General features: G+C 41.1%; 1 protein-coding gene across 4 annotated transcripts in view; it reads left to right on the top strand.

Annotated features, from left to right (window-relative positions):
- The window catches only part of LOC137344561 (partitioning defective 3 homolog), a 735,052-nt gene that overhangs the window by 540,220 nt on the left and 180,845 nt on the right, over positions 1–13,987 (top strand). For all 4 annotated transcript variants that reach the window (XM_068007624.1, XM_068007617.1, XM_068007634.1 and 1 more), the window contains one exon: positions 11,652–11,885. In XM_068007624.1, the coding sequence (XP_067863725.1) occupies positions 11,652–11,885 (234 nt within the window). The remainder of the gene's footprint in view (positions 1–11,651; positions 11,886–13,987) is intronic.

Genomic DNA, 13,987 nt, shown 5'->3' with positions numbered 1-13,987 from the left:
CATCTGCCATGTTCTTGCCCACTCACCCAACTTGTCTAAATCACATTGGAGCCTCTTTGCATCTTCCTCACAGCTCACATTCTACCCCTTCTTTGTGTCGTCTGCAAATTTGGAAATGTTACATTCAGTTCCCTCTTCCAAATCATTGATATATATTGTGAATAGCTGGGGCCCAAGCACTGATCCCTGCGGTACCCCACTAGTCACTGCCTGCCACCTGGAAAAAGACCTGTTTATTCCTACTCTCTGTTTCCTGTCTGTCAACCAATTCTCAATCCATGCCCGTATATTCCCCCCAATCCCATGTGCTTTAATTTTGCACAATAACCTCTTGTGTGGGACCTTATCAAAAGCCTTCTGAAAATTCAAGTACACCACATCCACTGGTTCTCCCCTATCTATTCTACTAGTTACATCCTCAAAAAAAACTCCAGTAGCTTTGTTAAGCATGATTTTCCTTTCATAAACCCATGCTGACTTTGTCCAATCCCGTTCATGCCTTCCAAGTTTATAATAGATTCTAGCATTTTCCCCACTACTGATGTTAGGCTAACTGGTCTGTAATTCCCTGTTTTTTTCTCTCCCTCCTTTTTTAAATAGTGGGATTACATTTGCCTTCAATCTGTAGGAACTGTTCCAGAGTCTATAGAATTTTGGAAGATGACCACCAATGCATCCACTATTTCCAGGGCCACTTCATTTAGTACTCTGGGATTTGTCAGTCTTTGGCCCCGTTAATTTCCCGAGCACTATTTTTTTTTACTAATACTGGTTTCCTTCAGTTCCTCCCTCTCACTAGACCCTTGGTTCCCGAACATTCTGGCAGGTTATTTGTGTCCTCCTTTGTGAAGACAGAAGCAAAGTATGTGTTTAATTGTTCTGCCATTTCTTTGTTCCCCATTCTAATTTCCCGCATTTCTGACTGTAAATGACTTACATTTGTCTTCACTAATCTTTTTCTCTTGACATATTTATAGAAGCTTTTACAGTCAGTTTTTATGTTCCCTGCTAGTTTACTCTCATACTCTATTTTTCCCCTCTTAATCAATCTCTTTGTTCTCCTTTGCTGAATTCTGAACTGCTCCCAATCCTCAGGCTTGCTGCTTTTTCTGGCCATTTTATATGTCTCCTCTTTGGATCTAATACTATCCCTAATTTCTTTTGTAAGCCACGGTTGAGCCACGTTTGCTGTTTTATTTTTGGGCCAGACAGGAATGAATAATTGTTGTAATTCCTGAACACGTTCTTTAAATATTAGCCATTGCCTATCCACCATCATCCCTTTTAGTAAAGTTCCCCAATCTATCCTAGCCAACTCACACCTCATACTTTGGTAATTTCCTTTACTGAGATTCAGGACCCTCGTTTCAGATTCAACTACCTCACTCTTCATCTTAATGAGGAATTCTATCATGTTATGGTCACTCTTCCCTAAGGGACCCCGCACAACAAGATTGTTAATTAATCCTTTCTCATTGCACAATACCCAGTCTAGCATCACCTGTTCTCTAGTTGGTTCCTCAACATATTGGTCTCGAAAATCATCACGTACACACTCCAGGAATTCCTCCCCCACTGTATTTTTGCTAATTTGGTTTGACCAATCTATATGTAAATTAAAGTCTCCCATGATTTTGGTTGTACCCTTCTTGCATGTTTTTCTAAATTCCTGTTTAATGCCCTCCCCTACATCTCCTCTACTGTTTGGGGGCCTATAGACAACCCCCACCAACGTTTTCTGCCCCTTGGTGTTTCTTAGCTCCACCCACACAGATTCCACCTCGTGATTTTCCGAGCCAATATCCTTCCTCACTATTGCATTGATTTTCTCCTTTACTAACAACGCTACCCCACCTCCTTTCCCTTTTTGCCTGTCCTTCCTAAATATTGAATACCCCTGGATGTTCAGTTCCCATCCTTGGTCACCCTGCAGCCGTGTCTCCGTAATCACAACTATATCATACCTGTTAATATCTATCTGCACTATTAATTCATCTACCTTATTGTGAATGCTCCGCGTATTAAGACATAATGCCTTTAGACTTGTCTTTTTAAGATTGCTAGCCATCTTAGTATTATTTTGCACTATGGCCCTATTTGTTTTTTGCCCTTGTTTTCTCTGCCTTCCACTATTGCTTCTTCCCTTTCTGTCTTTTGTTTCTGTCCTTGTTTCCCCCTCTTCTGTCTCCCTGCTCAGGTTCCCATCCCCCTGCCATTCTAGTTTAAACCTTGCCCAACAGCACTAGCAAACACCCCCGCGAGGACATCGGTCCCGATCCTGCTCGGGTGTAACCCGTCGCGCTTGTGCAGTTCCCACCTTCCCCAGAACCGGTCCCAATGTCCCAGGAATCTGCATCCCTCCCTCCTACACCATCCCTGCAGCCACACATTCATCCGATCTATTCTCCTGTTCCTATACTCACTAGCATGTGGCACTGGTAGTAATCCTGAGATCACTACCTTTGAGGTCCTGCTTTTTAATTTATCTCCCAACTCCTTAAATTCACCTTGCAGGACCTCATCCCTTTTGTTTACCTATGTCTTTGGTACCGATATGGACCACGACTACTGGCTGTTCACCCTTCCCCTCCAGAATGCCCTGCAGCCACCCCGTGACATCCTTGACCCTAGCACCGGGGAGTCAACATACCATCCTGGAGTCACGTTTGCGGCTGCAGGAACGCCTATCTGTTCCCCTTACAACTGAATCCCCTATCACTATAGCCCTGCCACTCTTATTCCTCCCCTCCTGTGCAGCAGAGCCACCCGTGGTGCCCTGAACTTGGCTCTTGCTGCTTTCCATCTCCCCCAACAGTATCCAAAGCAGTATATCTGTTTGAGAGGGAGATAGCCCCAGGGGACTCCTGTTCTACCTGCCTAGTCCCTTTACTCTGCCTGGCGGTCACCCATTTCCTTTCTGCCTGCGTTATCTTTACTTGCGGTGTGACCACCTCACTGAACGTGCCATCCACGATAGTTTCAGCATCGCGGACGCTCCACGGTGAATCCACCCGCAGCTCCAGCTCCAAAATACGGTTAGCCAGTAGTTGCAGCTGGACATGCTTCCTGCACACATGATTGCCAGCGACACTGGTAGTGTCCATGACTTCCCACATAGTACAGGAAGAGCATATCACGGGTGCGAGCTGTGCTGCCATGACTTGCCTTAGATTTACACTGCGTTCACCTTTCAGACTCTCCTCCCCCCCTCGGTGTCTCCTTTTATACTGTGCTCACCTCTCGGACTCTCCTTCCTCACCTGTGATGTCGCACAGTAGTTTTTTCTTGTTACAGGTGTGCTGCTGCTTTTATCCCCACTCTCAGTCTTCTGCTACTCGGGTCCGCTGCCGCTCTGAGGAAAAAGTTAGGAAAAGCAAGGCAAAGCAGCAGCTCCTTCCCCCACTTCACCGAACTCCCACACTCACCAAACTCTCAGCCCTGCACTCTGTGCTCTGTTGCACTCGTATTTATTTCTGAAGTAGCCCTGTAATTTGGTTTCCATCAGGATGTGAATGAAAAACTGAAAGGTTTCGAAATGCACTGACTTTGAATCTAGAATTTACAGCACTGCTCGGAGGCAATTCAGCCCATCGAGTCTGGACCAGCACCAGTTCTTCAAATGGAGCTATTAAATCAAAATTTCCTGCTGTTTGCCTATAACCTAAATGTTTCCTTTACACATATCTATTCAATTCTCTCTTAAATGATGCAGTGTCTGCCTGTGGAAAAGTATTCTATATTCTAGAATGCTTGGAGGGGGGGGAAAGATTCGGACTTCCCCTTTTGTTTTTCCAGTGATAATCCTTAGCCGAAGCCCACTTATTACCGATTGCCAATAAGTGGGAATAATCTTTCCCTATTCACTCTTTCAAAACCTTACAGAATTTTTTAAAAAGTCTATTATATTCCCACCTTAACTTTCTCCATTCCACTGTAACTTTTCTGAGGTTCTAATATCCTTCCTATAATGGGGTGCCCAGAACTGCATGCAGAGGTCCAACTGTGGGTGAGCCAATATCTTATATCAATTCAACATAATTTCCTTGCTTTTGTATTCAGAATCCCATTTTCCCTTTGTACGGTCTCTTTCTCCAGAACCCCCTCATTGAAATATCTCTGTATCTGCCCCGATGATCCCTCTGTTCCTACACCCTGTTAAGAATCTTAGTTTTTAGAGTACTCTTCCTTTCGCTGTTCTTTGTGCCAAATATATAGTACTTCATATTTCTATCCATTGCAGTATGTCTGCAACCTATCTGACCACTCATTTGACCTGTCTCTCGTCATCCTGCATTCCACCCTTTGAAGGAACGTTTGCTAGTTATCATTGAGAGGCTCTTTGGAGTGATTTGTGGCTGTAGAGTACTTGTCTTTTGGCTCGGTTATGGGGGTGGAGAGGAGGCACAGTAATAATCTCTCTACTAAGTGCATCTCTTGACATAAGAAAAATCTTGGATGAGAAAAGACCAGTTGGGTCCATCAAAGTCACAGCACATGGATGTATAAAGATTTGAATGAGGGGTATTAGGTGCAATTATTTAATTTTGAGTTGGGAGGGGAGAAACTAAAATGAATTGGGAAGGACACATTTTCCACCCCTCCCCTTTCCTCAGTGGTTGAGAAAATCATCAGAGCTCATCTCTCTCATACTATCTCATTAAAGCACCCAGCTGCATTTGGAACAGCCTGATCTTTTTACCTCCGCTATCCTGCCTGGCAGATTAATCCAAACAATAAACGCTCTTTTATATCTGTTTCAAATTTACTTTTCACTAATTATGCATTCAATTCCTATCCTTCTAGCTTGATGCTATCTCTCCAATTTTAATATTTTATATACTTGATTAACTCTTTCCTTTCTTGAGTGTAAAGCTTTTGATTTTCTAATGATTCCTCATACCTTAACCTCTTTACACATGGGAACAGTGTTGCTCTTCTCTGCATCTTTCTAATGCACAAATTTGATTGTGTCATGATGGTATAGAATTGAAAACTGATGTGTGGTCAAAGAAGAAAACAACTAAGGAGAGGACCTCGTTGAGGTATAGAAAATATTAAAATGGCATAAGCTAAGATAAACCTAGAATGCTGTTTCAAAATAAGGCAGGAAAGTAGGACAATAGGATTTGAATATAAATTAGTGAGAAGTAAATTTAAAACAGATACTTGGAAGAATTGTTTTATTCACAGAGTGATTAATGTTTGATTAATCTGTCAGGAGTGTTAATAAATTGTAAAGCCTCAGCACAACCTCTCGAGACTTGTGCTTTGCTATTCTCGCTGTATACCTCTGCATTCTATTTACCTTTTTAGTTGTTTCACCATGTTATCTAGACATTGAGAATGATAAGTCTTCCACCACTTCCAGATCTCTTTCTAAGACTGTCCTTTCAGTTCCATTCATTGTATTCTTATGGCAGTTTTTTTTCATCGAATGTGAAATACTTTACATTTATATTATTAAGTTCAGTTGCTATTTGTCTGATCAAAATCCTCTGCAAATCTTTTAAGTCCTCCGTCTCTACTGCTCTCTCCTTATTTTAGTGTCCTCAGCAAATTTTACATGTGCACATTCGCTTTTGATATCTTAGTCATTAATGTACATTAGAAACAACAGAGATCCAGCCACCAACTCTCATGGGACTCCATTCAATACTTCCGCCCCCCCCCCCCCCCCCATCTCATTACATTTCTCGTGAGTATTCTGTTTTGATACACAGTAACATTTCTAGTAGCAGTGTATAAGTTTGCAGCTCACTCCCTCTCCTCATGCAAAAGGACATTTTTGTGTTGGAAAATACAAAGGTTGGAGTAAAACTACCACACACAAATAACGTCGTTTTTTTTGTTTCTATTATTATTGACTTAAACCAGGTTTGAAGAAGAAATCTTTCTTCAAGCAATGGTTTAATTGAGTTACATCGAGTCTACAGCACAGTAACAGGCCATTCGGCCCAACTGGTCTCAGCTTGCGTTTATGCTCCACACAAGCCTCCTCCCTCCCTACTTCATCTAACCCTATCAGCAACCCTTCTATTCCTTTCTCCATCGTGTGCTTATCTAGTTTCCCCTTAAATACATCTATGCTATTTGCCTCAACTACTCCTTGTGGTAGTGCATTCCATATTCTTACCACTCTTTGAGTAAAGAAGTTTCACTACTAGTAGTTTTGAATCTAACTAAACAACTCTCATTCTCCACTGCATATTGCAGTCAGCTTTCTTTAATTCTGCTGCACAAACATAATTTTTAATTTTGTAGTTTAAATGTGTTAGTTTACACCTGTTTGCGCATCTTTACTCAGTGATCTTGTTAACCTGAAACCGGTTTCGTGTTCAGAGTAAGCCAACCAGCGATCTTTGTTGTGCTGAGGCTGATCTGAAAAGCATGACCGCTGGTAATGTGACTGCTGTAGTGAGGATTAAATAATAGATGGAAGAAAAATTATAAAAATGAAATGAGGTGAATATTTTAAAGGTAATGGAGACAATGTACTTTTATTCAACATAGGTTTATAAAAGGCACAGGAAGATTTATAGTGCCATTTAAAAGCTTTTATGTGGCCACTCTTGTATTTAAACCTGCATCAGTGTTACAGACATTCAGTGACATCGTTTTAAAGTGGGCTTCGTTGAAACCACATTCAACATCATCACCAATCTGAAAGAGACCATTCATTTCCATTTTATTATTTATTTATGAAAAGTACTTAAAATGGTTCATAAATAATCATCCGTTGCAAAACATCTATCTCCTTCTAATGCAGTGCAACTGGAGCAAGTGCAGGAATCTTGTAGTTCATTTGTTAATAAGGAAGCTTTCATCTTGAGTTGTGCAGGAGCCCGAGTTTTGGATCAGCAAAATTGTCTGTTGCTAAGAAACTCGCATGATCCTAAATCACCAATAAAATGAAAAGATTACATCCTTGAAAGGCTGAGTGTATAGGTTGTGAACAAGTCTTTTATTAAAAAAAAGTCCTGGCCGCCTCCCTTCAGAGATTTGAACTTGGATGGCCAGAGGTTAAAGGCCATGGCCTTAACCACTAAGCCACCTGTGTCTTCCAAGATAAATATTTAATTTCAAAATTCAGTTACAGAAAAAGGGTGAAGCAGATGTATTGGCAATTTGTTCAGTCTTTTGTCAAAAATATTGCTTTGCACCATCCACTATGAAGAATTCACATGACACAAGATTTATTTTATTTGGCCCTTGTTAAATAAAAATTTAAAAGTGATGAATTTTCTCTAATACAAGTATTAAAATGTAGGAATGTAAATTTGATGCACATATGCCCATAAAATTAAAAATAAAAGCATACTCTGACTCATACTCAGTTTTAAGGATTTATTTCTAGCCTTTAAATTGCCAGTCTTTCAAATTAACTCCTGACAGGTTTTGTTTATTTTTTTAGAGATTGAATTTTGTTTTACTTACATTTCAACAAAATGTTAAAGAGTAAACTCAGTGGCACTTGAACATGGTTCATTTAACACGTCATGAAAACAAATCCAGGTGTCATGGCCACATTAGATTGGCTGTTACATTGCTGCATCGTTTTGTGCGGTGGGTTTCTTTTGTGGCGCAACGTGAGGATAAAATGGGGCAGTAAATGAGATTTACTGACTTCAAATGCACTAGTAAGCATTGAGACAGGGGTCTGCTCTTATGTAAATGTAGTCACCGATGTTTTTTATTCAGCTGGCTGGGTGTAGACCTAGCTGACAAACAGAAAGAGTTGTTTGTATAGAATTGTTGTTTTTCTCTAAGTTTCAAAATATCAACTAGTTGTGGAATTTCCTAACATCTGCTGTGCACGTGAAGCCAGAAGCCCTAACTACTGATGTCTGCCACAGGCAAGATCTGCAGATTAGTTTAGCAACCAATTCCCATGATTTGTTGACACCATGTAAAATGAAAAAGACATTTTTTTTCTTACACAATTAAGTTGACGTATATTGTTAAAATAGGAAAGCTTAGTGAACAGCAATTTTATTGCCACACAACAGCTCCATAAAAAGGGATCAGCTTCATAATGTATCAGTTGAGCGCTTGATAAATGATTTTAATCTTGAAGACCTGTGCATAACATGGGAATGAAGAAGCCAGGCAAGGTTAAAATTTTGCGCAGTTTGACTGTCCTTCCTTCAATCAGATTTTTAAGTCATTTTTAAAAAAAAAAGAGACTCCAATCTAATGTGGCCTGACTAAAGCTTTAAATTCAAACCATTTGGATTCCCATGAAATCAGGAGAGTTTTGAGATTGAGTTCTTTGTGTTTGTGTTCTTGGCTGACCAGGGAAGGCAGAGACTCCCTTTTTGTCTTTATCCTATTTCCTGCATTGAGGTCAGTTACCTCGCAAATTGGTGGGAGTACACATATCAAAGGAAACAGTTAGCTGGAATTCTTTTATTCATTCATGGGATGTGGGCGTCGCTGGTGAGGCCAGCATTTATTGCCCATCTCTAATTGCCCTCGAGAAAGTGGTGGTGAGCTGCCGCCTTGAACCGCTGCAGTCCGTGTGGTGAAAGTTCTCTCACAGTGCTGTTAGGTAGGGAGTTCCAAGATTTTGACCCAGCGACGATGAAGGAACGGTGATATATTTCCACGTCAGGGTGGTGTATGACTTGGAGGGGAGCTTGCAGATGGTGTCTGCAGCCCTTGTCCTTCTAGGTGGTAGAGGTCATGGGTTTGGGAGGTGCAGTTGAAAAAACCTTGGCAAGTTGCTGCAGTACATCTTGTAGATGGTACACACTGCAGCCACAGTGCGCCGATGGTGGAATGAGACTGCAAACTCAGCTGTGTGCCAGTGACATAGAGGGAACTGGCTTTGAGACGTTGCTGAGTTCTATGTGAGGGAATGGAAATAATTTAAATAATCTAAGAAGTTCAAATGACCTGATCGCTGAGGCTGCCTCTGTTAATGACTGTTCCTTGACTGAGATTAATTTGCTTCCCTCACACTGTTAGATTTAGCAATTGCTCCCAAATATCATCACCCCTCATTGTTTTTACGAAAAATATTTATTAAAAAAAACCTTTACCAGTTACCAGACATAAAAGAACTTTACCTATTTTGTTTAGACTGGACTGAAACTTGGATTCCCTAGGTAAATTTAAAATGAGTACTTGCCCACATCTTCCAAATCCTATGCGCGCACCACCAGAATCATGGCAATTTTTTAAATGGAGGAAATGGCTGAAAAAAATATGTAGTATTAAGGAATGTAGTTTTACAGTTTGCAAAATAGGAGGCAGGCCAGGGGAACATTGGAACAACAGTCTTGAGGTGATAAAATCATGGATGAGGGTTTAAACAGCAGATGGACTGAAGTCGGGGTGGAGATGGATGATGTTAAGGATGGTCTTTGAGGAGGAGAGGGACACACAGGGGTTTAGGGATGGAATTCCAGAGCGTGGGGCCTAAGCAGCTGAAGGCACGGCTTCCAGTGGTGAGGCAAAGGGAGGGGGGGGATGCGCAATTGGCCAGAGTCTGAGGAATGGAGATTCCTTGGAGGGATGGGGAGTTGTAGCACTGGAGGAGTTTGCAGAGATTGAGACGAGAAAAGCCATGGGGAGGTTTAAGCAGGAGGAGTAGAATTTTAAATTTGAGGCATTGGGGTACCAGAAGGCAGTAACGGTCAGCAAGGATGGGGGCGGTGGGGGAACAGGTCTTGGTGCGGAACAGGATACAGACAACAGATGATGAGCTGAAGCTTAGAGGGTGGAGGAAAGGCAGCCGGCCTGGAGAGCATTGGAATAATCGGGTCTGGAGACGACAAAGGCAGGGATGAGGGTTTCAGTGGCAGTTGCACTGAGGGTGGAGCAGATGTGGACAATGTTAGGGAGGTGGAAATAGGGAGTCTTAAAATTGGAGAGGATTATGGGGTCAGAAGAAAGAAAAAAATAAAACAAAAAGAATAGAGACTAAAATCATACCGAACAGAAGGAGGCCATTCAGCCCAATGTGCCTGTGCCGGCTCTTTGAAAGAGCTATCCAATTAGTCCCACTCCTCTGCTCTTTCCCCATAGCCTGGCAAATTTTTCCTTTCTCACTAGAGTGAGGGGAAGGGAATAAACTAATAAAATGTTTGCACATATGAATACTCTCTCATTTTTTTCTCCCCTTCCCCTCATACATGCACGCACACACAATCCCCGCAACAAGGAGGAATTTCTGTGATTTCCCACTCCAGTGGGAAATCTTCAGGTTGACATTTCTGCTGCTCTGTAGTATGGTACTGAAATGTGTAGAAGGTGAAAGAAGTAACTGAGTATTCTACGGCCCGGAGCCAAAGGCAGAGGACATTATTGCATCCTGTAGATCACTTCGAAAATCATGAAGACATATATGACATCCTTCTGTATTCTTCAAACTAACAGTGAATTGCTCTTTTTCCCTTTGGCACTAGCTTCATATTTTCAGTTTTTTTTTCTAAAGATGCCATATGGGTTATTGGAGCTGACCTCTGTTAAACAGTAGATGATAATTTTGGAAGCCTCTTCTCTTAGTTGCATGTGACATGAGTTCCAAGATATATAAAGAAACTACTTCTGTCAGGATTTTATGTATTACAGCAACCACATTTTTCCTGTGGTCCATGTACAAATATTGGGCTAACTCTCATTTTTTCAGTTTTGTAGTCTTCTAGTAATAGTTTGATTTAACTACAAAATATCAGAGTGGAGATAAGGTGACTTCCAAAATTTGCTCGCTGTGCATATTTTTATTTTTAACATTTCCTTAGTAAAAGCAACAACTAAGTGGGGAAAGTGCTATAAAAGTACAGACTGAGTTGTAATCTCGACCCTGTTAATCTTTCTTCCCACCAAGAACATCCCACTTACTCTGGCATTCATCATGTGCTGCAGAAATAGAACAGATGTATTTTAAGTCTAAAACTGTGTTTTTCTATCTTCTTTGGGGATCCAGAAGGCAGCATTCTGTTGTACCACACCATAGCCCCTGTCTATGACCACCCAACTGCAACATTACCAAGCTTATTTATGTAATCCATCATTGGTTTTACTGTATGCTGGGAGCATAAGATCATAACCCAAATGACTGTCCCTGTAGAATACGGTGACAAGTATAAACATGTACTTGCACTTGGAGTTCATGTTCCTGGGAAACTGTAGTTTCTGAGCTCCTTGTAATGTTTGCTTGGACTTTGGGAAAACTGGTGCCATTTAACTGAGACCAGACTTTAATGAGGCAACAATTAATGGTTCAATTAGCCAATAGACAGGTATTTCAATCAGTAACCAAACACTGGGGTAATGTCAAAGGTCAACTTTGGCCTACTTTTCAGCATTATAATTTATATCTTGTAAGCGGTAAATGTCAAACCATTTTTTTAAAGAAATCAAAACAAGCACTCCAGTCCCAGCATTGCTTTATTGTGTTTGTCCATTAACAGCAACGGCACAGCACTGCTGACCTGTCACATTCAGTGACTGTGCTAAAACGCTCCCATCAGTCTTCAGAGCAATAAATCTGTAGAAATCCGCAAATGAATACAGTGAACATTATCTGAATTATGTGAGAACATCCCTGAGGAGTCGCATGTCGGTGATGAATAATCAAATATCCAAACTTGGTTCTCAGCTACCAAAGCAAACTTAATTAACAACTTTGTATCTTGACCTCCAAGGCTCCCCGACTAGGGATGTTGGACCTTCATTAGGGTTGAAGAAATCAAGCTCATTAGAAAGTCTGCAGACAGCAGTTGCTGAAGTAACGTTGAATAGTGACATTCCTTTCCATCGTCCACGACCACGAATCATCCGAGGACGAGGTTGCAACGAAAGTTTCCGGGCTGCGATTGACAAGTCGTACGATAAACCAGCAGAGGAAGAAGATGATGATGATGAGGGGATGGAAACATGTAAGTAATATAATTGACTACAGTAATTTACTCTGGTTGCAGACTCATCAGAATGGAGCTAATTGTGGAGCTGTTAAATTATTGATGGTTATATGCTCCAATGGATTGGTTTTTTTAAGTCTTCAACTTCAATGTAGGGGAGAAAAGATTTTGAGGTAAACTTAGTTGCTACCTTAACCACCATGACATGGTGTGGTTTTTGCAGTTTGATTTATACTGTGTATATTAAGTGTGTTGCCAAAGAGTTACCGGGGCCGATTGTCAATTGCCGGTTTCCCATTTCTCGCTTGAAAAACGAGCAATTGGCAATTGTAAATCGGAAGGGTGGAGGGGGCATTGGTTGGCTGGCAACTGATTGCTGCTCACCACCACCTTCTCAAGGGCAATTAGGAATGGGCAATAAATGCTGGCCTTGCCAGTGACGCCCACATCCCATGAACGAATAAAAAAAATTGCACCTGATGCAATTTTCAGGCAGGTTTGTGAATGGGCGAGCAGCACGCCTGTCTTTTTCTGATGGGAGGCTGCTTAACTATGCAAGTCAGAGTCGGTTGTTCTAAGCTGGATAGCCCAATGGTGAAGGATAGAATACGAGAGCCTGGTCTTCAGTTGCTTTCAAGCCTTTATTCACAGAACTCCACATCACACACACCACACCCTAGATAAGCTCTCTTATATACGGATACAAGAGAGCCCCAATTGATACGTACCACCTAAATACAACTAACACTAATTGATATAAATCGCATGGATACAATTAACATCGGTTGCAGGCCCCCATTTGCAATTATGAGGTACAAATGTGTATGTCACTCATGCTCCACCCATTTGTAGATGGCGTTGAGCAGCCTTAAAGGGACCACTGATGGCCCCACAAGAAAAGGCCCAAAATTTCTTTGGAAGAATCGATGATAATGCCCACAGCTCGCTGACGCCATTCAAATTAAGTCAGAACTGAAAATGGTTCCAGCCTTTGGGTGGGGCACGTGGCTGCTCTACAGACTTCGTATCCATTCCGATACAGAGTCGAAAATCGCCCTCATTGTCGCTAGTTGAATTGGGGCGGTCTGGCATTGTACTAAGTCTTCTACCAAAAACTGCTAACATTATTGTTTTGTTGAGGAGAGTGCTTTCATTGGCTTTGCAATTTTAATGTACGTGTTGGAAGCTTCACTTAAGAACCATTGGCAGAAACGTTCATTTCACTTATTTTTTTACAAAACTGCATGAGATTAAGCAAATTGATTACGTTTATATCAAATTATTGAATGTATTCCTTTCACCGAAGGCACAATTTGTTGATAGCAATCATAATGGCTGGAGTCCATCTTGATGTCACTTTATACCCTAGCAATGAAGTACTTCTACCTCTGGATTGTGGCCAGTTGGAAATGGTTTTAAAAGTGAAACAAAATCATATTAGATGGTTAGCCATGACATTCAGAGAAAAGCACTGTCACATTATTGTGCTGATACTGACAGTTTTAACTCAGTTATTAGCCAATCATAAATGTAGAGTGTCACATAATGTAATTTGACCCTTGCAACGTAATCTGGATGTCTAGGAGGGATAAACGGAAAGGATTTAAAAGAAGTTTGTTGATGGTCTGGGCCCAAAGTTTATAATTTCCTCTTTCAATTCTCAAGTGTGGATTAAATGCTTTCTATGGATAATGCCACCTGTCAGTTAGCTTTGCAAAATAGACTTTTTTGAAGACTTGCTGTGTAGTAACTTCTGAGTAGGCAGCAACAAAGTTGCCTAAACAAAGTTTCCTTTGCAAAATCCTCTCTTGAGGTGAACTTTGCCGTTTCATTAAATGTAATGCAATAAAAGAAATCCGATGAGCTAAATGCCAAATTTGAATTTCTTGTGCTTGATATTACTTTTAGAAAACACTTGAAATCTAGCAGGGTTTGAGGTGAAAAGGCATGTGTTTCAATGAGCAATTACTACACCCTTAAGTACCCTCCAAACTAGTGAATTGGTGAACCAGAACGTCCAAAACTGCAGTTCATTGATTCAACGACTGTCCATCTTATGGGTTAAAACATAAACATTGAATGTTTTTTTTAAAAAATTTCCAAGGAGCAGCCAACAAAAT

This window comes from Heptranchias perlo, chromosome 2, assembly GCF_035084215.1.
Source record: "Heptranchias perlo isolate sHepPer1 chromosome 2, sHepPer1.hap1, whole genome shotgun sequence".
Lineage (NCBI taxonomy): Eukaryota > Metazoa > Chordata > Chondrichthyes > Hexanchiformes > Hexanchidae > Heptranchias > Heptranchias perlo.
The sequence above is the reverse complement of the archived record's forward strand: the minus strand, read 5'-3'. Positions and strand labels throughout refer to the sequence as shown.